This window comes from Melopsittacus undulatus, chromosome 2 (genome assembly GCF_012275295.1).
Source record: "Melopsittacus undulatus isolate bMelUnd1 chromosome 2, bMelUnd1.mat.Z, whole genome shotgun sequence".
In the NCBI taxonomy this organism is placed as follows: Eukaryota; Metazoa; Chordata; class Aves; order Psittaciformes; family Psittaculidae; genus Melopsittacus; species Melopsittacus undulatus.
In genome coordinates, this window is record NC_047528.1 from 65,088,098 (window position 1) to 65,115,480 (window position 27,383).

Consider the following 27,383-nt stretch of genomic DNA (forward strand, 5'->3'; position numbering starts at 1 on the left):
TTCTCAGCTGCCACATAAAGATCCTGTAATCCTTGTGAAAGCCAGACCCTCTTTGGCCCTAGTCTTTGGATGGGGTATTGAATAGAGCACCATCTTTGTTATCCACCAGAAACCACCCTTATTTCCTTTATCCAGTCTTCAGCTTTGTTAACAGGATGATCACCCAGATTTTTAATAGCATTTCAATGTTAATATCTTTCCTTTTGACTTAGTAGAGATATTGTTCAGATGATGATGTTTTATCAATATTGAATGCCTTGTGCCAGGCTCCATTTCTTATTCCTGCCACCACTGCCCAAAGGGTAGATTTTTCACCATAAGCAGTTTCTAAATGAATGTAAATAGGCTTTAAGTAGTGCCTCATAGATTTGACTCCAGCAGACACTCATGGACAGGGGCTTTCTTCCATCAGGGGCCTTTTATGGGAGAGATTTCTGTGAAGTTGTGTACTGTAAAATCTCCCATCTGTAAGAGGTTTAACCCTTTCTGAGCAATAGTTTGTAATTACATAACCTTTAGCTCAGTGGGAATGAATAGCAATCATCATTTATAAACAGTTCCTCTCATTATGCACCTATTTATGGCATCTTTTATAGGTTGCTAATTACAAGCACACAAAACAGAAATGTTTGGAGTTAAATAATGTAAACAGGGATGTAATTGATTTTCATGTTGAATAGTTTTATTGATTTATTGTTAATTAACATTTTTAAAGGATCTCTTGGCAAAATAATCCATTTAATTTATTGAATATTATACTAGCTGATGGTAAATTCATATTGAAATGTCACAAAAAGATTAACAGTTTTGTTATACTTGTTTTTCCATCTGTTGCTGCTATATAGACATTATATATTCTCCCCAAACAAACGCAGACCATATATTGCATGCAATCGATTGGTCTCAGTCCAGCTTCTAGCGGACAAGTGTCCACATCACTAAAAATACCACATTCCAGTTGACACTAATTGGCCATCTGTGCAGCAGGGAGAACAGGCATCTAATGGGCAGAAAAGCTGATCTCTATCGCTCCCAGGGAAGGGTCTTTGGGTCAGCTGTTGAAGGACTGTATGGGCTGAGCACAGAAGCCAGTATCTTTGCTGAAAAGCCTTTTCTGCTGCAAAACCAAAAGACTCTGGTGTCCATAAAGGAACCTTCCCAACAAATAGACCACTGTGTTGAGCAAGCAGTCACTTAATATATACAGAGCATGCATACAGTGCTGCAGAAAATGTAGTATGCTGAAGGCATTTCCAGAGGTCCCCACTGGCTTTTTCCAATTCTGGGGTGGGAAGAGGAGCTGTGGAGTTTGTTCAGGGAGGTTTTGACAGCATTTTGGTGCATGCCAGTTACCTTCAGCTCCTGTTGACTTCACTGAAAGCCAAGGTCACTTACTCAGCACCTCCCGGGATTGAGTATGTAGCAACGAGTAAAACTGCAAGTTGCAATCTTCATTATTACCATCCTATTACATTTTTCAAATGGGTAGCAAGAGAGTGTAATCACATCAGACCTTGTTTTTCATTAGTGAAGAAAAACATTAATACACTGTGACATGGTATTGATTTGATACAATCAATCTTTCCCAATAACAATAAAACCTTTATATTTTATTAATAAAACAATGCAGTTCTTCTCCATTACAGCTCCTTTTTATTGTTCTGGGTCACAGTGTAATTCTGGCATGTTTGGATTTTTATTTTTATTAATATAATGTAAAGGCTGTAAAATTGCTCCGCTGATTTGCCAGTAGGTTCCATTTGAGTCTCCCAAGCATCTTTTATTACATGAAATATTACCAGTGCAGCTCCAGTCATTGATTGTTTGATGGCCCTTAGAAGTGGAGAGGGTGAGGAGGTTTCAGACAGGTTCTTGGCCTTTAATTCTCTTGATAAGTTTGTGATGTGGACACTGAGCTTGGACTTGAACCATCTCATCACTTTGAAGATGACCTCTCCACACATGGCTGGACACGGCACTTCTGACCCCCCTCCAAAATGGGTTATAGTTGCCTGACCTCTAGTGAAGCTCTCAGCAGCAATCTCTCTTCAGCATCACCTCACTTTCTGACCCTGGGCTTTCCATATGTGGTTAAGATCAGACACTAGGTAGGTAGGAGGTGTTTCAAGCTCTGGGGCAGACCATGGGCATTCACTGAAGAAATTGTGCTCTAATCTCATCTTGCTGCTATTTCAAAAAAACCCAAACAATAATCAAAAAACATAAACCAAAATCAACAATACGGTGAATGCCTTTACTTATGCATTCATAGTAAATCCATCTTCAAGCCTGAACATCAGAGGCATAATGCTTCAGGCTCCTCAGGTCTGCATATATGGCCAGCACAAGGTAAGGCTTGCTGTACTCAGGATTATGTCTTTATAAACTCTGCAGTCTTCCTTCTCCGAGGCTCTGCTCTCCAAAAAGCTGCTGTCCTGCGTCGGTTGTGAGAGAACTGCTGAGCAGGCTGTTCTGAGCCAGTATCACTCATCAGGAGCAAAATGTACTCTTGTGAGATTACCGTCTCCTTTCTGTTGTGCACAGCAAGTCTGTTGGATCATTTGGCATTTCTCTATACCTGCAGATATTTTTTATTCATCTTCTTTGATTAGCCAAAACATCTCCCTGTACTTAGTACAAGAGTGGGTCATCATGATATTCCAGTTGCACTGAGACCCTCAGTTAGTATAGCCAGATACTCTCATTAAAGCAAAGCTAGATAGCTTTCATCATTTGCTCTTTATTATTTTTTTTTCTTGAAATAAAATCTTTGTTAACCTTTCTCCTTTCCCCTTTTGAACCAAGAACAATGTTGCAGATCCTGTGGTAGGAAAAATAATCCCACAATAAATATGAAGGCTCCATTTCAAAAGAGAATGGTCTTATTAAGGGTAACAGTTTATTAACAGTGACTGCAAATTAGGTGGATTTAATAACTTTAATTAGTGCAACACTTTCTGACACAGAGCTTGAGAAGAATTCATCTATCCATTCCTTCTCCCTCCTGCACATCTCTGTGTCCAAGGAAGCGGTAGCAATTCCTCATAGTAAAAGCGAAATGGCTCCTACTTGCAGAAATGGGAAGTGCAGGAGAAAACTACTGTATCAACAGACCATGGCCACTGGCACTCCAAATTAGTAGTAGGGAATAAGCACAAGTAAAGCTTTTAAATATCAGGAACACCAGAAAATTAAGCTTCCTGAGCCATCTCTTCATTTCTCTTTGCTTGGTGTAACCCTACCTGCTTGCTTACAGTGTCAGGGAGAGACAAGGAGTCTTCTATGTTTAAGGGCTGTGAAGTGCACAGTTTTTAACCAGGCTGAGGTCTAATCTTTTAACCAGCTCACATTTCCTAAGGTGTAGCGTCTTGCCTTTTCTCTCCAGAGCAGTGTGGGTTCGGCACAGCCATCCCATAAAGAGCCTTTTGGTGGATGTAGCACATATAAGGAAATCAAAAAGTTAAGCTCTCAATGTCAAAAAAACTTTCTCGGATATCTGCAAATGATCTCTCAAAAAGTACCTTTACCTGGCTCTATCTTCACAGAAACCCCAGAATTCACCTGTCTGGTCTCAGGCATATCTCCCTGTTAAATCTCAACAGTTTATTTCACAACATAAAGGTGTTAAGATCTCTTTAAAGAAATGATCAAAGTGAAACTTTGTTGGGGACAACGGCTCTTTGCAACCCAACAGACAGAGGCCACAAGTATGAATAAGTAAAAAGTTAATGACTCAATACTTATCACCTTCATAGCGGAAGTTCCTTTCTATATATGCATATGTGCGTGCATGTGTGTGTATCTCCATACTTTCATGGTCTTGCTCGCAAATAAGTATTTCTAACATGCCTTCAGATCAAGATCCATCAATCTGGACTTTTTTACCTTTTTTCCATTTATTTTTTAATTCTGCATTTAGGTTATTGTCTGCCAAGATTCACTGCCTGAAGCTTTCCTTCTGGCCCTAGGGGAATCCCACAGCCCCATGTTAAGGAATGTGGTGCAGTGCCTGTGCAGCACAGGGAGGGGGAGACCTGGCCTGGAGGCAGAGATGGTACTTAAAGGGTGGAGATGTGGCAGCTGCTGCCATGCCACTTGTTGCAGATGACCAGCAAGTGCAGATTCCGTGTTCAAGTGCTGACAGAGCCAGCCTGGCTCCCACTAAGTGGAAGAGGCTGAGTACTTACCTTGGCCTTCTGAAGATCTTAATCATGCCTAATTTATACTGGAGAAAAAATCCAGAAACTTCTGGAGACTTTGTGAAAACACTTAGCACAGTCTAAATAATAACAGCACCAAAACCTCACACCATAAAAATCTCTTAGGCTAAAATGGAAATAGATACTTGCAGAATATTTTTCTTTCTTTCCTTAACACAAGGATTTGAAAGGAGGGAGAAACATCACAGATGATAGGCAATTCCTTTCTGAGACATTTCTTTATATATCTCCGTGTGAAGGCTCTTGGTAAGGGAAGAAAAAATAATGCACTGAAATAAAATATGTACAGATGTAGCTTTTTGAAATGACATCCCGTTTCTCAAGAATCTGATGTAGCCTTTAGTCAGTCTTGTTCCTTACAGTTCTCTGTGCTTTGCATGGTAATTAGCTGCTCGTGTTATCAGCCGCACGATGCTCCCGGCTATTTCTTCAGCAGCTACTGGTTATCCTCAGCGGCAGCTCCTCTCATCCTCCTGCCAGACTGTATGCCAGCCGCATGTGTGTGCAGATGTTTGGTGTTCTTCAGGCTGCGCTGACTGAGGAACGAAGGTAATGGGAACAGCATTGGAGAGGGAAAAGACTGGAGCCCACTTCCCCCACCAGCTCCCTGAGACTTGCCAGTATTTCACTCATGGTTCACTGGAGGTTCAGTGAGGCGAATTTGTTATGACAGATCACAAAATGCAAGGGGAGGCAAATGACCTGGGTTCATCAGTATCAGAACAAACAGAGGGTAGCACCTCCTTGGCTTAGTTGGAAACAGCAGCCTCAAAACCTTTATTGTGTTTTAATTGCTTAAAATATTTTTAAAGTGATTGAAACATTTATTGCACAAGTATAGTGTGGCATGCAGGCTATTGAGAGGGTGGAGGGACTGCTTTGCGCAGATTGTTGGCACCACTGACATCAGCTTCATGAAGGTGCTGCGTCACACAGCTGGTACCGATGCAATAGTGCCTGGATCAGGCTAGTTCACTGATGCAAATAGCATTTCAAGTGCTCTGTGCTGTTTGTTGCCTGCAGGTAATGCAAACTCTTCATTTAATTCAGATTTCAAGAAATATTTACCAGCTTTGATACCTTTTATGATTAAAATATGGCCATGAAGTTCAATTCAGGTTGCCAGATTCCTGGGTAGTGTGGGTTCCTCAATAATGTGAGTAGAGATGAGGTGAAAAAGAGCTTTTAAAATGAAAATGAAAAGTCTTTTCCCTACCAGCATCTACAGACACTTTTCAGACATACCTTAGGTCCCACAGTTACACTCTGCATTGTGTTATATGATATCATGATGAAAAAAAAAGAGGGTCCCAGGCCATATGAAATTGAAGTTGCTTGCTTTGTGTAGAGCATGGTCTCTTAAGTTCTCCACCCTTATTCTAGAATGTTTAATATCAACAGTAATATAAGATCCTTAGAAGTATTCAAAACAAAAATAAATCAAGAAATGCATATGTGGCACTCAAAAGATGAAGAAGAAAGAGGAAAATACAGAAATGAGGGTCTTTTTCAAATGTGGTTTTAGTTTTGCATATCTTGTCTTTGGTTTTGTGTTTATAACTTTTTTTTGCCTTTTGAAAGGTAGTGTAATGATTTTGGAAGAGAAATGTGAAAAGTTTTTTTACTCCCTCCTTAGAGATATGATGTGCTACGGAGAATAGCTAAAGGTTTAGTTCTGTGATAATGGGAAGTGCCACTTCTTGATGATGAGTATCTGATGAGTGTTATTTCATTACACTTCAAGGAGGGATATTTAAGTTTGTAACAGAAGCTTGTTTCTAAACCAAAGTCTGAAAGAGTTTATTGCCAAAATTACCTTCAGTAGTTTTATCTTCTCACAAAAACAGTGTTGTTTCACTTTATGTTCAATGTGCTGTATACAGCATGAGATGGTAGGTCATCTCATCCCTCCTTCTCTAAGATGGCAATAGATTAGAATAAAAACTTGAGGTCAGGCAATAAAAACCATTGCTATGCAAACAAGGCATTCATGAGGAGGGATTTACACTCTCCGTAGTTGTTACTGGGATACCAAGTCATAGGCCAGGGTTTGGGGTGTAAAGGGAGAAAATGGAGGGAAACCCAGGGAGAGCAGGTAAATTAAAAATAGCTAATATGGCTTTTGAAATTTTTAAATACCCAAAGATTGTTGTAGTGTTTCTGTTTGTCTTTTTAGCTTCACTGGCAGTGTGAAGTTTTGCACTTGCACCCTGCTCCAGCAACAGGAATGTTGCACGTGGGGTTGTATGGCCCCTTGGAGACAGGGCTGAAATCAGAACAGGGCTATCTGCTCAAGGCTGCAGCTTCTCTTCAGCATCTGTAGTTCAGATATAAGTAATTCTCCAAAGACTGACTTTATAGCATCCTTAGTTCCTTTCCCTTTGAAATCAGTGGCATAACTCCTGATGAACAGTAAAGCCAATGGACTGCGTTGCACCAAAAAGAGTTAATGCGATTCATTTGTTTAGAAGTCAAGGGCCATATTCAGTGCAGATTTAGCAGGAGTGCTGACAATAAAGCACTTACGACTTTCTATGAATTGGCATGAAATAACAGCCACAAAAAATTACGGAACATGAATTGTTCCCTTTGCGTATACATGGCTGTCATACTTCTGACCTTGGTTACAGCTGGTAGGCTGTAAGAAGCTGTGGATCCAGACCTCCCCAGTCACTCAGCTCAGACTGGGGAGTGACAGTGACAATAGCCAGGAGCAGGACTTGCACAGGCTGTCAATTTCTGAAAATGCCTTGCTATTTTTTGGGTAACCAAATACAGATGTGGTAGAGAAGTCTGGTTTCCAGGTCAGAAGAGCTCAGCACTTTGGAAAATCAAATTGCTTTGATATTTCTCCAGGTGGTCACCTGAAAACTCAGTTTTTTCCTGAAAATGAGAGGCAAAGACCAAACTCACCTCCCTGCTAGCTCTCTGGGGACAGTAATCATATTGGCTTTGTTTCCATCCCCTCCTTCCCATGTGGGAAGACCTCAAGCCCCAGTCTTCTGTTTCTGAGTTAGGTTGTCTCCACAGAAGGAGGAAAATCTTTCTTTGAGGAAACGTTAGAGAATTTAGCATGGAGAAGTAAATCCCAAGAAAATGTGCTTGACACATCAGCCACCTGTAACCTGTGGAGAGCTGCAGGAGACAGGCACCCTGTCAGCACCAGTACCTCCATCCAGGGTGTGCCCCCCCTTACCTTCTGTGCTGGGCAGCCCAAATGAACTGTGGGGAGGGAGCAGACAGGAATTGGGGGCAAGGTATGGTGGACTGGTGTTTCACACTGTCTCATCTTTGCTGCCAGAAGTTTGGGTCCTAATGACCAACCAAGCTGAGCATGCAGGTGAGGCACCAGCTGAAAGGTTCCCATAGCGAAGTAGCTGATCTGCCAGATCTTTGATTTCCCCTCTCCAGAATGGCTCTGGAGCAAGCCATCCCATTCAGGAGAGCTGAATTCCTCTGTGCCCTCAGTCCCACAACATACAGGTGGGTTTAGGGTCAGTATTTTAGGAAATGGTGGCCTTCATAAGACTCCTGTGCTGTCTTGTCCACGCTCAGTGTTGCTGCCTGTGTTGTAGTCTCTGCATCACTCCCGTAAGCATCACAGGTGCCACTCACCAACTTATATACTGTCACATAGACGATGGCACTGAAGTCTTTCCTGAACATAGGATGCAGAGATGTTATTTATTTAATGTAAGTAAGTGGCGCATGTTGGATCTATGTACATGCAGTAACTGTTTTGCTTATACTTACTTACTCATACGTAGTACAGCCAAAACAGCAGGAACCGCACCCAAAAGTGGTGCAAACAAAATCCCATGAATTTATACAAATATGTTGCATTCATGTAAACACTGCAAATATTACATCTCTCTGTTGTGCTGATGAGGAATAATTTGAGAATTTCAAGCAGTGCAAGTTTGGAGATGCTGGAAAGACTTGGCCTCATTTTGAAAGTGTAGCTGAGGTTCTAATATATTTCATGTGACAACCATATCCTCAAACCTGCTATTTGTTATTTCTTTTTAAAACAGAAACAAACGATTTTCTCATTTTGTTTACAGGGCAGTGGAGCTGGGGATAACAGCTGCGTTGAAGAAATATTGCGGGTAGGAGTCCTTAACAAAAAAAATCCAAACCCACATTTTTTTTTCCAGTGCCATTTTGTTTACTCTTAAAAGACAAGAGAATAGCAAGGATATTGCAATCACTGGTGTTAAAAATATTAGTCTTCTAAGGGAAAAGTAGGCAAAATTATTTCCTCATGAAAAATAATTGAAAAATCTGTGCAAACAACCTTTCAGAGGCTCTGGATTTCACTGCTACTCTGTGCCAGTACGGCTGACCTTCATGCATGCAGAAGCAGATAATGGGATAAATTATAAACTGAAATGTACAATGATGTTTCAGGTTTACAAACCATGCAAAGTGCATGTTTCCATTAATCATGACTGTCAAAAATCTTAATTTTGAAGGGAGGTCTAGGAAGGTCATTTTCCACCTGGATTTAATTAGAATCCATTATGTAATGTCATTATGCCTGTTATGTCCATTATATAATGACAATGTGCAAAATCTGTAGTTATTTCCATATTTCATTATTATTTGTTTTCTCTTAGTAATTTCTAGTTTATTTTCCTGAAGCAAATTAATACACATCCAGACAGATCTTGGCTTAAATCAACATAGGTATTGATTATTTTCTGAGGCAGACAAATTTATAAACATTTAAACATTGCCATATATTTTAACTAGTGGGTTTTTTCAGGGTTTTTTCTCTAAAGTGATCATCTGATAATTCACAGTGTATACAAATCTGGCATAATAGTGATTGAAACACCAAACAAGGTACATGGTATGATAAAACTTCCCTGTTACTGCATGCGCTTCCACCTCTTGGATATCCACTACCCAAATATTTCAGACTGTTTATAAATTACAGGGCCATAAATATTTGGTTTAGAGATTAGTAGTGCATTAAGCCTGTTGTTCCTAAAGGCATTTCTTCATTCTCCCTGAATATGTTAAATACAGCTTTTAATTCTTTGTCCAGTTTTAGAGTTTATCGATGGGTGATGATGATGTATTGCTTATGACTTCACTGGCAGAGCTTTTACTTAGCTAACATTTACAAAGTAGGCTTTTGTAGGTCTGAAATGCATATTCAAAAAGCCTTAGCCTGAGTCCCTGCTGCTCTGTTACAAATTAGTAGCAGATACCATGAATTTATGTGATGTGATATGAGGCTTATGCACCCATTTTTTATGCAAGGCTTTTAGAAAGAAGAGTCAAAGAAGCTGGTCTTCCTCCTTAAGTTGTGCAATCTGGCTTGTGCAGTTAGGCAAAAAATGTAGAAGAGACATGGTTCCTTCCACAGAGAGGAATGTGGATATGTAAGGGACTGCAGCTGAGAATAAAAATGAGCTATATGAGTAGGGATGGTGGAGGTGCATCTCCAAATCAGTGAACACAGTTGCTGCTGGGTTTTTTCTTTTTTTCTTCCATTGGGAATATTCTTCAAGACGTATTTTTGCAAAGCTTCATGATGAAGCATTAGGGACATCCTTGGATGGGCAAAACTCTTTTTTTCCTGAGGATTCACAAATTCTTTCACTTTGATTAAAAACTGAATAAAACAACACACAGCTCAAAAGCTGCATTTTGCCTCAGTGGCTAAATAACTGCTGATTTTAGCATGGCTAACATAGAGACTGTAATATTTTCATCCCCTGCCTCTCGTTCTCACATGAATCCCAGTCTTCATGGGTAACCTCTCCAATCTGCCCCGCCTCCTGGTATGCATCCTGGGTATCACTTTCTATTCTGAACTTCCTTTGTGTCCCTATGTCAGACTACATGGAAATCTTGCTGAATGTTACTCCATAGCATTTCTAGGTGAAGTTCTTTATTAACAAAGGTATAAATCTCAGCTCCAAATCCTCATTGCACACCTTGGTTGCTGCAACATCCTTTCCTTGGTTTTGACAAATGCAGTGTTACCCACCTCCATTCATGCTGCTGTGCAGATCATTTTCCTAGCTTGACATCTTGCCCAAAAACATTTGTCTTTACATCTCACCGCTGTCATCTCTTTCTCTATTGCATAAAATATGGCTATTTGTCTCTGATTTTAAGGCATCAAGTCTACCAGACCATGTTAACATTATCTCCCACTTGAGCTTACCTGGTGATGCCGACCTCCATGCCAATGTTGCAAAGTTTTACATCAAGTAACTACTTCCATGCTTACCATCAGATCTGGAAAGAGTTTTGAACACTTTCCAAGTCAGCTCCATACCTACCTTCAGATCCTCTCTTAAGAGCCTCCTTTTTCACAAGGACTGTGGAAAACCAGTAGTGAGATCAGGATAATACCACTGTTTCTTATGCTTGAACAATGCTGTCCCACTTGTCCTTTGTAATGTCTGGTCAGGTCAGATATATCCATCTGCTCTATTTTGTCCTGAAAAGTGGACTTCCTGTGTCAGGGAACTGCTGTGTAGTACTAAAGTAGTGCTTGGGTACTCTCACAATACAAATCTGAAACAGCAGTGGTTGTTGTTACTGATAACTAATGAAAACAACAACAGCAATAATGTGCCATTGCTACTCACTTTTATAAATTACTGGCATCCAGACTTTTCCAGCCCTCTCCATACCCAAACAAAAACTGCAAATTAGTTTCAACACGAATTTTCTGTTTTTCTGAAACAGACTGTTTATAAGGAATGCCATTTCCATGTTTTTGCTGGAGGTGCTGTTTGCATCGTAAAGCCACAGTTTAGCTTCTTTTCAGGGAGAATATTTGCAGTTCCCATACGGGTGCCCAAAGGCAGACAATGAAAAGCCACAGGAGCTGCAATCCTTGTGTTCACCTAAGAAAAGATGGCACACTGAAATGTGTGGAAGGACCACTCTACTGTATGGAGATTCAGCAAAAGGAAGAAGATGCTTAAAATTTATCTCTTTAATGAGCACTGAGCCCTATTTTAGCTGTCTCTTGCACAACACGAAGAAGAAAACATCCTCCCTTTCTAGGCAGGATAGGGTGTTCCCTCCACAAGTCAGGCCGTAGCTTTTCCAAGGGATAGGTACTGCCATGGCACGTCTGTGTTTCCCTGGTCAGGACCAAGGGCAGTAGAAAGTATGTCCAGGTCTGCTTCATTTGCTTCCCTGTGTTACCTTCCCCCAGCAGGTGAGAGGAGACAAGTGCCAGTTTGTGCACAGATCTTGTCACTCTCTGGTTTCAGGACATGGCCAGAGCTTACATCTGGACCTGGTCCACGAAATCAATTTAGGCATACGTTTACAATCACCAGATCTTATTTTGCATTTGCTGTGACAAGATTTTATAGTCTTTGTGCTGTTTGGTGCAACGCGGGGTGCCACGGCTTAAGTCTAGCCTTTTTTTGATGTCGTTTTACCAAATGTATCAGAACTCTGTAGATTTTGTAAATTGATAGATCCTTCTGCACAAAACTGCAGCTTCCAGGGAAACCCCCAAGAGCTGAGACACAGAACTGCTTCCAGTCCTGAAGGAGGCTGATTAACAAGACAGAAACCCTGTCGAGATTGGAGCTGTTGTAAGGACTCCTGCTGAGTTTATAATCACTGCAGGAATCCTGAACCTTATCTAACCCCATGCACTAATTTATAGCAACTTCTTCAAAGTGTAGCGACTTCTCTGTCCAGCTGCAGGCACACGCGTTGAGGACAGAAAAACTTCTAAGAGAGCCTTCGATGTAAATAACTCCAGTAAGACCAAGTTATAGACGTAATGTCAAATCGAGAGAGAAAAGCATCTTTACTTGATGGTAGCTGTAAAAGACAATTCCTTGTAAGCTTCTGCATTGCTGGTGGAGGACATGGCAAAAAACTTTGAAGTGGAAAATAAGAGTTAAGATTACACAAATATCCTTTATTCCACCATGCCCGGAGCAGTTGCTGCCTGAATTCCTGAGACACAGCCAAAGCCAACCTAGTCACTTCCTCTCTAAAATACACACTTGCTAAGCAGGATTAGTGATTTTGGCTGATTCCTATTTGGTGATTTTATTAGTGTGTGCAACTGTATATTTTGTTGTGAGTGATGGGGTTTGGAGTAAACATTTATTTTGCTGTAGTCGCTGCAAACCATGGAAGCAGCAGGAATCCTGCCTCTCCACTAAGTTAACTGTTGCACCAGTATCAGGTGTAGTTCGAGAATATTTGCTATGGATTTCAGGAGAAAGGGAATGTGTCAAGTGCAGACAGTTCTTGGTTTGTAAGATAAGTGGTTGGAGATTGATCTGGCTATCCTTAACTCTTAGCTGCAATTTTCTAGAGCTGTGGTAGCTTTGTTGAAAGGAAACCCACAAACAAGCTGAGCTTTTAATTATTGAAGATACTGCTTCTGAATTTCCTGGGTTTTTTGTGTTGACACGAGAGGTGTCGTTGAACTGGGGAGAGGCAGACACAGTTTGCGTGTTTGGCTTGCAAACAGTATTTGGCTACAGGATGCAGAGACAGCAGGAAGCTGATGGAGCAACACGAATGTAAAGAAGGAGCTGGGGAAAAACCAAGCACAGCCAGTTTACGCAGAAGCCACCTCTTTTGGGATGGTATGGACCAGTGGGGAGACAAGATGAGGCGTGGGATGGGGGACAAATAAGTTTATTTCAAGGAAGAAAAAAACAGATGGGGAGGCAGCGAAAGTACTGAGTCTCTAGCTGTGAACATCCCTTCCAGTAAAGGACAGCTTTGCTTGATGCCACTAGCCTCCTGCCCAGGGATGAGCACCTCTAGGTGCCCTTGCAAACAGGCTGTGACACCCCATGACCACAAGACATCCACTTATGAGAATATGGCATTTTAGTTGTGATGGCTTTGATGAGCGATTTACTCGAATCTGTCTATTCTGTGAAACTGAAGTATGTGAAAAGAATAGTGCTTCTTCTTTGAGCATCATAAAAACCTGAATGAAAACAGAATCTAATTCTGTGTTTTTCTCCTTCCCCACTTGGGATCCCTTGGCTCATTAGCAGGCTTGCTAGTTCTTTAGCAGAAAGCATTAAGGATCAACCCATCAAATATTCAGGTTTTTTTTTTTCAGACCTGAACAGCCATATGTGCCGTGAGATCAGCTGCACTCCATCAGCTGATTGAATTAAAACAAGAGCAGAGGTAAATTAGAAACTGTCTGCACAAGACAAATCCTGTGAAAACATGAAATCCTACCAAACACACTGTCACTGTGATTAAGCATCACAGGCAGTGGAGCACGTGTCAATACTTAGAGGGGAGAAAAATCAGTTTCTTAGAGGTAGGTTGTTAGTTCAACAACTGTGAACTGCTGCCTTGTAAATGTTAATGACTGCAAGATCCCACCGGTTGCAGTTAAGCTCCTAGTGGAGTTGGACATGTGAAGAATTACAGAACACGAATATGGTAATCAGCAGTATATTTCTAAACACTCCTCTTTCTTTCCAAAGCAGAGGGAAAAGCCTACAGGTCGAATGAGACCCACTTTGCTGCATGATGCTAGTGCAACAGCTACCTCTGTGCTAGCAGAGCATTTTATTGCAGCCTCACTGCTGGAAAGAAATTGCTAGGCAATTGGGAGGGAGGTGAGGAGGCCACCCTCAGCACGGCACCTTCTTGGGGAAATCTGAGCTGGCTTTTGTGACAGAGCCTGGTGAGAAACTCCTGGAAAAGTTTCAGGAGGAACACAACTACTTCAGGAGAAAGAGGGGCAGTGGGGGAGAGGGAAGGGATGGAGACTTAGAAGCAGCCCCAAGTCTGCTGACACTACCTTTCTGGTTCGTTCTCATTGAATACTGAAGTAGTCCAAAGTGTCAGAATCATATTAAAAATGTATCAGATGTGTAAAGTATCATTTGTTTTCTTTGCAATCTTTCAGGAGAACTTTCACAGAATGGCTTATCTTTTAGTATCCTGAATAGCAGAGCAATTAAAGCATTATCTTGGCTGACATATACTGTTCATTGCATTTCTTCAGTATTATGCTTTTTGTCTTTCTTACTCAAATAAATGAAAAAACATTCCCAGAAGTGTCTGGAAGACATGTTATTTTAACCAAGGCACTAAGTCCCATCAATATTAAGACATAGTTCAATACATCTAATCCAGCTTTCAATACTCACCTATTAATATTGCCCTTCTTACCACACCATGACATCCAGGTCATTTGTACAGTATCTTTTCTACAGCAGTTGCTGTCTGCAGCAATTCACCTAGGTCTGCTTTCCTCCCACCAGCCTGGGTACCACTGATGGTGTGGATAGCAGCACCATGGAGCTTTAGAAAGCTTTGCCTGGAGCTTCTTTAGCTTCTCAGTAGGAATTAGAAGTCCATACGGTACCTTGTGCTGCTAGAGCAAAATTAGCAGCAGTACCAGAGATAGCTAAAGACATTTTGGCTTTGTCCATGTAAGCTGCAATGACCACAGAGGAGGCATACCTGTGTACACTATCATCCCCTTGACTCCTCACACCTTGGCAGCTTTCAGGATACACAATCTGTGTGTGGTGCCTTGGACTTTCCATGTGTGTCTGCTGCAGTCAGGCTCTCTTTCTCAATACAAAAGACTGAGGGAAGATTGCCTTTCACAGTTTTTGGCCCTTTTGGGATTTTCTCAGATCATCAGTCTCTCTCCTTGAGATCTGTTACTTGTTAGCTCATCTGAACAGAAACTTCTCCTGTTTTAGGCATCAAGCATGGCACATCCTTTTTATTGCCCACACTGTGGTTTTCAACTGTCGATAAACCTTCAAACCAGCTCATTAAACTCGGACATGTAAACATCGCTTCCTGGCCCTTAACATGTAAAGTGAGGTACGAGCACCATGTAAGATGGCACTAAAATACTATACTTACAGTGATAATGTCAACCAACCATTAATTAGTTATACATTGGCAGTCCCCCTGAATTGTCATGCTTGGATTTTTGCTGCTGTCACTCCTGTTGTTGAAAATAGTGTCTCAAATGCGTTTGAGGTTTGAAGTATGCTGTGTATTTAGATCTTGAACAAATCTCAGTATGAATGAAAATCTATTACCTTAAAAAGGCGAAAACTATAAATATTTTAGTGGAAATAGGATATCAAGCTAGAAACTCTCATAGCAGGAATAAGACTTACAACAAATGACACTCAGAGGTAATCTGCCTTTCAGTCTTCCAGGTCCTGTTGCAGGACATGGAGGTACTTTCTGTGGCATTACCCAGTCATGTGCTGGGGCACTGATGTTTTCAAATACAGTAAAATCTGATCTGGTTTCAATTGAATAGGATTATACAGAGAAAAGATACCCACATTCTTTTTAGAACATAAGTAGTGGATGTCCAAAGGCTTTGTGTTAGAAAAAGGCAAGCCAGTATAAATTGCTGGTGAAGCACTATTTTTTATATTGTGCTAATGTGGTGGAATTAATTTTCAAAATTGCTGTTTTGTAGTGAGTGTATACACCCTGTTATTTGACAAAGCAAGAGAGAATCCAGAATGAATTATCCAGCCTCTCTGCTATACAGAAATAATACAGTAAAATACTTACTAATTTTTCCTTCTGTTAAGAGTGTTTCACAAAGCTGGAAAAGAGGCTCAATCACCATCTTGTTCCAACACAGAGAAATGATTCCTTGTTATTAATGGCAAAGGGCCAGATAGATCCTCATTTTGTATATCCCTGACATAGCTCCTCTGAGGCAAACAGAATTATGCATATTAATACCAGAAAGAATCTGTGCTATCAGTCCTAATGAAAGAATAAAATTTGGGTAATAGCAGGTAACCACACTGCTGGGAGCCTGGGACTTGATGTCTTCAGCTGCTACGTTTAAAGAACAACCTACTTTCTGCCTACTTGCTAAGATTCACTCAAAACAAAGTAGGACCACAAAGGAGTTGTGTCTTGAGATGACAGCATCCTCCAGTAAACTCTATGGCAACAGTGGTTTCTTCCTTGTTTAAATGGGCATTATGGAAGAAGACTTATCAGGCAGTGCAACTAGATATTGGTAGATGATATATTTGCCACCCAAGTTAACATTCCGATTTTCTTTGCTGTGTTTTCAGTAATGGCTGTACAGTAAGGGAAGGAGAGAGAGAGGGTTTCCCATAGTGCGCATGTGTTCTGGTCTGTAGGCTGTAGCTGTGCCTGCAGGGCCAGGCAGTCATTGCCCATCATCCCCAACACCTAAGGACACAGACTTTGTTTGCCCTGTGAGCCCACAGGGTGACAGACCTACTGCCATTCCCACTTAAAGATGTGTCTCTGAAAACCAGCATTATAACGAACTGTGAGTCTTAGTGGCTGACATTAGACATGAACTTCAGCCACACACCTTTTCCTGTCTCCTACACTAGTATTTTCAGTAGACATGCTCTTACATCTAGGAAATTCCTCTGTGGTACTTGAGTTTCCACAACTGGAGATGATCAGTGGGAATTCTCTCATCCCTGTCATGTTTTGATCTGGCCCAGGAAGCGTGAGCTTTCTGTTTAATGTCTGAGTGTGGCAGCTTTCCTCATCTGGGAGCTGAGACAAATATTCTCTTGTTAATCTTACTTAATTGTATTTAGGAGCAACACATGAGTTAGCAGTTAGCTTCACTTGGTAGAAAGACTTGAAGGAAATTGTGGGAGAAGAGTCTGCTAAAAGGAAATTAAGTCACTTTCAATATTCCATTTCAATGTCTATACTAATAAGTAAAATGGACTAATAACTGTTCTCTTACCCTGAAGCCAATCAGCATAGCATGGCTCATGTCCAAAGATCTAAACTCTCTTGTAGCCACAAAGCAGATGTGCCTTCACCCATGCTGCCCACTGGGAGAGCCCTTGGCCTTGCAGGAGTTTTCTATGCAAGAGTTGGTCCCAGTCAAAACCATACTGGTGTCAGTCACATAAGGACATGAACAATTGTGGCATAGCACTCAGGTATGTGGTCCTGTTGGTGTGTTAGGAGAGGTGTGATCTAACATTTCTGTACAATTTGCTGGGCTTTGCCCTGCTTTGTGCAAAAGAACTTGGAGAATACAGCAGTAGCCACAATGCCAAAATTGTGATTGAAAATCTCTAGCATTTTTTGTTCTGTATCTTTTGGCAACTTTTATCATTGGAGTTTGTTGGCTTTGAGACATATTGGGTTGGTTTTTTTTCTTTGAAAATGTGAAAGTTAAAACCTGTTTTTGAAGGAAAGACAAGAATATACACAGTCATTTGTCTGCAGGGCACAAAGTGCTGTTAATAGAATATTTTAAGAGAGACTGACTGAATACTAATGAAGTTTTCACCAACCAAAATGCCATAGTATCTGTCCTTTATGATTAGCACTAAACACCATTTACTGCATATGGTGTGTTATGTCATTCTTAGAGTTATTTTGGATTTAGTAGCTTAGGAAGTAAAATGCTATCAGGTGTGCTTCAGAAGTGAGGTATTTGGAAAAGACACAATGATTTTGTGTACAAGTTATTGATGTTGCCCTAAGTGATGGGACTCTCAGTCATACAAACAGTACCACAGTACAGGTTATAATGAGGATGGTGATAAAGCTTAATTTTTGCCAGCAGAATTAATTAAAAATATATATTCTTTGCAATAATATTGACTATGCTTAAAGTCAGCCAGACATTAAAGGGCTTAAATACAAACCTTAGTTAAAAAACATGCAATTTTATATAGAAATTGCAAGCCTGTCATTTTACCCTTGGGGAAAAAAAGTTATTCAGTTTAATGACAATAGCTTGGTGGGAGAGAAAGTGGGCTTCATGCAGTAAAAAAGATTCTATCCAGCTGTGTGGGTTTTCCACAGGCTTTTTTTTTTTTTGTTAATATTATCAAGTTATTTGTTATTTTCTCATGAATGATGAATAAATACTGAGAGAATTCAGGACATTATTAATTTTCCTGGCATTGCATGTGCGCATATGTAATGGTTCATTACAGCCCTGAGTTTTCAACATATTCCAGTGTAAATGAGAAGAGCCCAATTAAAAAAAACTGTAGACCCTGATCCAACCTTTGTTGACTTCAGATCCCGATGTTGAATTGAGCACCAAAAGAGAAAATTATGCCTATTAAATTGAATAAACATTTTCTTCATTTATGTGGGTGGCTTTTTTCTGTCAGTGAAAACTATTTTTTGCTAAAAATGCCAACCCTTAGAAACTTAATGAGTATTAATGAAAAGCTGGAATAATATAACACGGACAAAAAAAGGGTAATTTTCCTTAGACATTTCGTTAGTACGAACTGAATCCTAAAAGGCCTGTTCTCCGTGTGGTTTGTCAGAATAATTCTCATTAAAGTCAATAGGAACCAGGTATATATGCATCAATAGCAGAATAGACTACTAAATATAGTTACTGCCACGGCAGCTGGTTCCCTCTTGTTCATCAGATGAGGAAGCTTGAAACTGCAGCATCCTCACAATTTAAGAATGACACTGCTTGAAAAAACAAACATTTTTTCCTGGGAACAGGGGCATGAGCTCAATTTCAGAATTCCAGGTACCTTAGACTTTTTCCAAGTGGACAGACAGTCTTCAGCCTGCTGGGTTTGGTCCCACCACACAGGGCCAAGAGGCATGTAAGCTTCCCTTAGCCTGAGCAGGCTACCCAAATTCACCATATGCATCATGTTTTCTATGTTATGTAACTAACTACTGAAGTCACTCCTAAAAAAATAGACTTTGGGGCTTTTCCCCATTAGCTGGAAGAGCAGCACACATCTGTACACAAAACAATAGAAGATCTGCACACTTTGCCTCATCTAAATTTCCCTATCATTTCATGCTGTCACTTCTCAACCTCCTTGTATCTGAAGATGACATTTCCACACTGTCTTCCAGGCTCAGCCTGGCTTTCCCTCTCCATTTCCTCCCGGGCAGAAGCCTCTTTCATCCTCTTTAGTGTCTCCCTGCTCAGAGAGCTGCCCCCAGGCTCTGTTCTCCTAAACAAGCTGCTTTTGTCTCTGGGCCATTGGAGTCTCACAGGAGTCACTTAGGCTCTGTGATTTTTTCAAGACCCAGGATTAGTATCTGATATCTTTTTTCTCTTGTCTGCGATTTTCTGCTATCCTAACCTAGACCCCTGTGGAGAGGCAGGGGAAAAAAATGGCCCTTAACCTTCTGTTTTCCCTGGGTAAAATCTATTCAGGTGCTGATAATCTTTCACCATTGACCTTTCCATGGACAGACATTATCTTCTTTTCCTTTCCTTATTAGCACATCGAATATAAAATAATATACAGCAAAAAACAGCCATAAGGAATTCATAAATTATACATATGCAGATTCCCCAAATCATCAAATATTCCCTTCTCTAAAGGATGTTCCTTATCAGTTATTGTTTCTGTGGTGTATGTACCTGTCCGTATCTTGTCATCTAAACTTTCAGGGTTTTTTTTTTATTCTTTCTTCTTTCTTTTCTTTTTTTTTTTTTGGATATCAGTGAGTCCTAATTTAAAACCAACAGGAGTCTGTTAATTTATGCCTCTCTCTATCCGTCTTGCCAGCAAAATCAAGCAGATTGGATAGACAGGTAAAAGGAGTTCTCAGCTTAAACAAACACAGACCTGGTGTCTTTGGTTTTGGTGTCCCGTCTCTTGAACTCATGATGCCAGGGAAGGAGACAGCTTGCCCAGGGATGCCTCTGGTTTAGGTATTCTCCCAGAACCCCTGGCTGCAGCAGCTTTTTGGATGTTCAAAGCTGTGAATCCAGCTTGAGAATGTCCCTTCTCACACACTTTACTGGGCAAAAGATAATTCAAAAGTCATGTTCCACAGAAAAAGCCATACCAGCTAAATAGAGTACCAGCAAGCTCAACACACAGAGACATGGGCTGATCCATGATGCATCTTCTGTAAGTGCCTGTATTTTGGCCAAAAGCCATTGGAGTGGTAATCCTAGAGTGTATCCTAGGAACCATGCAGGATTTGAGGCCAGCAAGAAGTACCTAATTATGGTGGAACCATAATTCCATGGTCTATTGCAATGTGTCCTCAACTTTTGCACAAAAGATACCACTATTTCTATATTTTTAAGTCTCATCTTACACATGAGTTTCCCTGCAGTAATGACAGAATCGAGTCTCACAAGTAAAGTCCTTGCTTTGCTGTTTGTGTGTCTTTAAAAAACAAAACAAGGATTTTAAAGCATTTTTGGCTTGGCAGATGCGGTTTTATGAAGCTCATATCCCAAAACAAAAGCCCTTTAAAACTACAACTTAAAGTGTGTTAAAGTGTATGAAAATGGAGCGTTCTGTGAGACAAAGGGAAATTAAATGCTGAAGCCAGCAGAGGTAGAAGTGAAAATGTAGCTGATCACATGCCCATCCACCCTAACCATTTCTCTCCAGCTCACGTCCGCTGTCTCTTCTGTGCTCTGTTGCTGTTTCTGAATCCAGATGGCTGCAGGGTCAGTCCAGCCAAGCACTGTACTATTTTCTGGTGTGCAACAAGTCAGGCTCCTGTGTGAATCACCTTCATGCGGCTGCCTGCCCTAGTCTACTGACTCCCTTGAGAGCCTAACAGGAGCAGGCACCTAGCCCCCAGGTCAGTGTGAGAGGCAGCCAATTTGAGCACCCCTTGAAAAGCAGACACAGCACTGACAGCTAAACTAGCTCTGAGCAGGAGCAATGCATGAGCCTCCTGGCAGATTTAAATGTGAAGCGTGTTATAAGGATCTGCAAAATGAAATACTTTGTTTAAGAGCACTGTTGGTCTGTCTGACTCCATCTTAAACCAGTGGTAGCAAAGTGATACTTCTGATGCCTGGTTGTATCCTAACTCTACAAAGGGCAACAGAACTGCATAAATCAGGCTGTACAACTTTCCTGAAGCCTAGTTTCACCCCAAATCCCCTGGTTGAATGGGTTGAAGGGAGTCTCAGTAGATCTCTGCTGATTCTTGGATCTGGGTAGTGGGAGGACAAGGTGAGCAACACATAGCACTACAGGTGAATTTAGACTAAGCTGGAAAGAAATCATTATGTTCCAGAACTATCTGATACTTAAGTAATTTATCTCAAAATAGAATTAAGGTGCAAGAAAGCCTATAAAATGCACAACTGCATTTCACTGCAAAATTACAGGGTTTCTTCTGTGTGGAATAATGGATGTAAATTCCTTGCTAGCACGAAGACTATTTAAGGTCGCATCTACCAAAGCGTATTTAAAGAAAGTTCAGACCTTTTGTGCCTGACACATTCTGATGATCTGTCTGGAGGCAAAGCTCCTCATTTTGATATGTAATGAATAAAATGCACAAGTGGAAGGAATCAAGATAATGAATTTGTGGGATAATTTTACTAATTATCTTGTTGCTGATCACAGAGCCAAGGCTTTGCAAGTGAATACTACCACACCTATTAATATGCAATGCCTAAAGCTGTTCTTGTAACATTTATTACTCATCTTGCTGGTTCTACACAAGCTGATAGTTTTCTATTAAATTTGTAAAAGTGAAGTTGCTAACATGTTCCCTGTTCTAAACATGACATGTTAAATTATACAGGTCTAACAAAATCTAAAGTAAATGAAAGCATTTAAAATAAGATGTTTTCTACGCATGAATGTTATAAGTTGAAATGGAATTTATCTCACCTTATTGTAGTTATTTGAAGATAGGTATCTAAGTTATGAATATGAAGTTAATCTCCCTAGGTAGTCATGGTACAGAGGATGGGACAAACTGTACCACTGACTACAGAGGCATCCCAGATGCTTTGCTGAAATAAACAGTGGGGGTTTTTTATGACTAAAGCTAAGAGTGATTACAGTTTGTTATTGGGAAATGGTATATAGGAAACTTTTCAACAAGAAAAAAGCCAGAAATAAGCAGTAGTACTGTGACGTTACTATTGGCCCACCAGCCATTTGTTTGGCAATACTTAAAAGAAGCTAGTTGGAGGATACAGGCGTAGAGTCTGTACTGATAACCTGCCTTTGGGAACAGATCAGGAAAATGAAAAGGTGTCTATCAAAGTAAGCCTTGATAACCAAACTGCAGCAATGAGACAGACAAGCTCTGGAGCCATAATAGAATGCTCAGTGTGGCTTTAGGAGATGAAACAAGTGTGGACAGAGATAAGTGTGGATGAAAAATTATGAGGTTGAAAATACATACAAGAAAGACAAAACAAAGCACAATATTGGAAAAGTGATCAGTGGGAGAAGGCATGTGGATCCTGGTTCTTATCTATCTCTTCTACATCCCAGAAAACCAGTTGGAGCTCAATCTCCTCACTCCTTAGAGCAGTGCGGAGTTGTCTCCGTGTGTCATTGACCTTTGCTGCTGTGCTTTCCCCTCTGCCAAAGTTTACATATTTACTGCATGTAAAAAAATCGGGGGAATTGGTTCATTACAATGCAAAAGTAAAACATAAGAGAAAATCTGGAGGCATTAGAAATGCAAAATTCCTTAGAGTAGGTCTAAAGGGGATGTCCTCGGAAAGTGATGTGGCAGAGCCTGACCCTTAACCTCATTTCTTTGTCACCCTGACTGGCGTCTGTAGACACCTTGTCTCTGACTTTTCTCAGTATTTGTTTAAGCAGACTTATCTCTCCGGCCTGTACTCCTTGGCACTGCCCATGTGATGGAGAGCACTGTAATAGGTATATAATTTTTGCTTAGAAAAGAATAAAAATCCTCCCCAAAAAATCTATTTGGGCTACTCCTGCAGCAAGCTAAGATACCATAAAGTTTTTGATAACTAAATCCATTTAGTGCTTCATCTCTCCACCTTAAATCATTTTCCTCTAATATTAGACAAAACTACAGCACAATAAAAAACAGTAATGGTCAGGCACTTGGCTTAATAAAAGAGCCTTTTCAATTGCTTTTATAACATAGAAAAGAGGTCAGCCATTTCGGCATAGATCTTAAAGTTAGCTGGAATATTTGTAATATTAACAGAAGAATCAAAGCTGCTTCTCTGTCAACCGTGCTGCAAATAAGGATGCTGCAAGTAAGGACTTTAGAAGCCCCAGAGGGCTTTGCTTTAATAAGCAAGTCATCTAAAAGCACTGCTGCAGACAACCAGAGGGTACAAAATAACCTAGACCAGAAATGATCTGACTGCAGAGAAACATTGGAAGGCAACAGGTATGCTCTAGACAACTGGATAAAAACCGAGATACTTTTGATAAATAAGTATTCATCATTGTGCCTTTTGGGTTTGTTTTTCATGGTTTGGTTGGCCTTTTCTCTCCCGTAAAAGTTAATCAGAAGCATTGAACGCAGAAATGGAGTGTTATTTGCAGGTTTTGTTTTTGTTGTTGTAAGAAATTGAGAGGATACTGTGCTATAAATAAAAGCTTGTAAGTAAATTCCCAGCACATTAAAACCTGCCTAACAAGAGATTAAGATGGTCTGAAGTCAATGACTCAGATCATAAACAGTGCTGCCGTTAGCTGAGACGATTAATCACTGTGGTACAAAAGAAAAGAGGAAATTTGTTAAAAAACAAGCAGGGGGCAGGATGCTAACTCCAGGGGCACGCTGATTGGCTCTTTAATAATGTATAACGAAGCACATGCCAGATCAAAAGCAAATCACATGCAGCTGGTAGAAAATGAAATGGCATTAGCAAAGGATTTGTCTAGCTATGAAGCTATTTAGGAAACTGCTGTCTATTAATGTAATGTCTGTTAAAGCTTTTCAAATTAATTTTTGCTCATAGAAACCCCATAAATAAAACATGTTATATGCATTTTAGATATATGCACGCACACATATGGGGATACCCATGTGTATGCATTTTGCATTATAAATACAGCAAACATTTAGTCACAACTTTGCAAAATTACCAGGCCTTATTAGCAGCTATTCAGGCTAATTAAAACATCTTCACATTCTTATTTTAATTGTTACTCTGTGTGAGTGTGCTGAATAATTGTTACTTGGTTGTGTTATGATACTATTTTTTGCTGTGATGGAATTTGACAACCATGTGGCAGAGGAAGAGAGGAGCACTGCTGTCACAGCCCTATTCCTCACAGGTTACATGGTTGGCTTTTAAAATCAGAAGATGACACATATCTGCCGAGCTCCTTTAGCTTCGAATGTGTTGGCTGAGCAGCAGCTATGGGAAGCCAGGGAGAGATGCTTATGAAGAGATATGCTTTTCCATCAGCATCCAGTTTCTGAGACACTGATATGCCCATGGGTGACTGAGGCTAGGCTTGTGCAGACGTCCAGAACATGTGCTTCTGCATCTAGGAGCAGCACTGACCTTTTTTTAATCCAGTGAAAGCCTGAAGCACAGCCCCTGGCCTGAAACCCAGGGGCTATCCCTTTCCAGTCTCATGGTCTAAACCTTAGGCAGGAGCCTTCATCGTGCCTTTTGGGCTGCTGGCTTGGGCTTTTCTGTCTCACCAGAGGTCTGGCTTCAACAAGAGGGAGCAGCATTGTGTGGTCTCCTGGAGAGTAGGAGCCACCTGAGGCTGACAAGAGCCCTTGAAGTCCCTGCTCCTGAGGTCAATCCAAGTAGACTCTCTGCCATCACTCTTCAACACTTAGTGTTTGAAAAGCAGCGTTACTTTGTGCCGTTACACAATAACTGATGCTGCTTTGCTGTCACACTGCCCCATTCTTGTCACTGCACAGCAGAAACCATCAGCTGATGTGAGCAGCACGCATGGGGAAAAACAGAACTCATGCAGACTGGCAGCCCATCGCCTTTCTGCAATTACCAACAACAGTTCATTTCTGTCACCACTTACTAAAAACATGGCATAGCTACTGAAATAAGTGAGCACTTAAGGGAAACCCAGACCTTTTATATCTGCCACTTATTTCCTGATTATCTTCCTGGAGGTCAGGCCCTTCATTTTGACACTTAATGAATAAAATGCCCACGTTGCAGGAAATGGGATAATGAATTGTGAAAAGACATAATCAGCAATGACTAAATAATTAAGGGAATTGAAATGTAGAGTCATGTGGGAATGTATTAATAATAACATGATTTTTCCATATGCTAAAAAATTCTGTCTGTTTTTAGAAAATCAGTCATCACACATGCTCTGTGGCAAAAAAAAAGCTAATGTAGACTAATAGGAACTGTAATTAGATGTTCTGCTTTTAAACAGCTGAATAAAAGATGAAATCATATAGAAAGTATATTTAGATACAAGCCAGAAAGTAAACTGATTATTATTCATAGTGCTGTTAATAGGAGCTGTAATTTATGCATCTAGTGGGAATCATGTTAGGCAATTAGGAAAGGGAGTCACACTTGACTTCCCTTTATGCATTTACATATTTATATATTTATCTATATCTTGCCGATGTTTCCATCTTTCCAGTTACCTTTAATCGACATAACTGCTTAGAATAATACCTTTTACAGTGGAATTCTCTGCTGGAGTACAGAAGTTGCCCTTTACTTAAAGAAAACCATGCAGGCTTCTCTTTGGTCATATTTGTCTCCTGACATTGGACATCTGTAGGTCCCTGGTACTACACGAAGAGTGGGACTTTCTAATTTCTCTCAGCACTTTAGCTTCAAAAGCTTGTAGCAGAAATTAGCGAGGCAGTTGGACAGAATCGTGCCTGCTTCTGCTCCCCTTATTACCTTATTCCTGCTTACCAAGCACCCAAGTTTATTTGCTTAGTCTCTGCTCCTAACAAAACCTGGGATCCTATAATTCATCACACTCCCATTACTGAAATCCCAATGATGTGGATTTTGGTTCTGGTTGGTGTTGCTCTGTTTGTGGAATATATGATGATTGATATATATTTAATACTTTCAACACTGCAATGCAAGAATGCTTTATGCTTTCTTTGTGCAACAGTATAGTTATTGTTTTCATCTGACAGTGTCCTAGTATCTAATCACATGTTAATGCAAACTCTCGGCCATTCCCTAAAATGTGGGTCAGCTGGAAAGGGTCACATTGCCAGATACATTTGAACAGATAGGTGGGCTGAGGTACAGAGAGCTGTTGTGGTTTGCTCAAGGTAAAAAAGCTAGTCAGTAGCAGAGCAAAGATTAAAATTCAAGGCATGAGATCAGTGAAGGATTAAATGCCATGTTCATCTGTTTCATTTCCAGACATATATAACATGTACCTCAGATAATCTGCAGGTATCACAGTCTGGAAATATTCAGCATGTAACTCTCAAAAAGGAGAATCGGAAAGATTCCAGGGACGAGGAATGGACCTCCAGCTCCCTCAGGGAGGGATGCACCAGTGGGTGGGAAGGGGATTTCTCAACAGGAACCATGCTGCTCCTGGGTTGCAGGGACGTTTCACAGCTAACCTGCCACCATGAGTACTCAGGACAACACAAGGCAATAACCTGAACCAAGTGCTCACTTCCAGCAGATTTGGCTTGGAAGAGACCTTAAAGATCATCTAGTCCAACTCTTCTGATATGAGAAGGGATGTCTTCAACTAGATCAGGTTGCTCAAAGGCCTCTCCAGCCTGACCTTGAGTGTTTCTGGGGATAGATCATCTATGAACTCTTTGTACAACCTGTTTCAGTGTTCCATCACTTCATTGTAAAAAGTTTCTTCCTTCTATCTAGTCTAAATCTACCCTCTTTTAAAAACTTTACCCCTTGTCCCATCACAACAAGCCCTACTAAAAAGTCTGCTCGCATCTTCATAAGAAGTCCCCTTTAAGGGGCTGCAATGTCCTTTCCCTGGAGCCTTCTCTTCTAAAGACCAGCAGTCTCTTTTTACCTCTCTATGTAATGCTCACCTGGGCAAAACTGCCCCATAAGTCAGACCCCATTTATGGCCAGCTATGTCTGTGATGACTTCCCCACCAGATTTGTAAAATGTTACCAACCCTAAATTTTTAATTATTATAGCCTGGTTTTACTTGCTGTGTTCTTCTGCTAAGGCAGTTATTCTCATTGCTTTGTTGAGTGCAATGTAGAGTCATGTGGGAATGTATGCCTACATAGAGGAATATAGAGAAAGAGTGCCAGAGCCTCCCCAGGGCTTGGGGCATTCTTCCCCACTCACTGTGTCTCCCTGCAAGCCCTCCCAGAGACGAGGACCTTGTGTCTGGGCCCGGCCCTCTGGCTGCAGGGCTTGTGCTTTGGCTGCAGACCATCTTTTGTAATTGGGCTGGCGAGTGCTGCATCGGCTCCTGCTTGGGGCAGGAGCTGCCAGTGCCAGCTGCTCCCTCACTACTGGGGCTGCA

The 27,383-nt window shown here is 40.8% G+C and overlaps 1 protein-coding gene across 1 annotated transcript in view; it reads left to right on the forward strand.

Annotated features, from left to right (window-relative positions):
• AFF3 (ALF transcription elongation factor 3) overlaps window positions 1–27,383 on the forward strand; it is a 321,016-nt gene that overhangs the window by 137,355 nt on the left and 156,278 nt on the right. Inside the window, exon 4 of the mRNA XM_034074643.1 lies at window positions 8,285–8,329. Coding sequence (XP_033930534.1) covers window positions 8,285–8,329 — 45 coding nt within the window. The remainder of the gene's footprint in view (window positions 1–8,284; window positions 8,330–27,383) is intronic.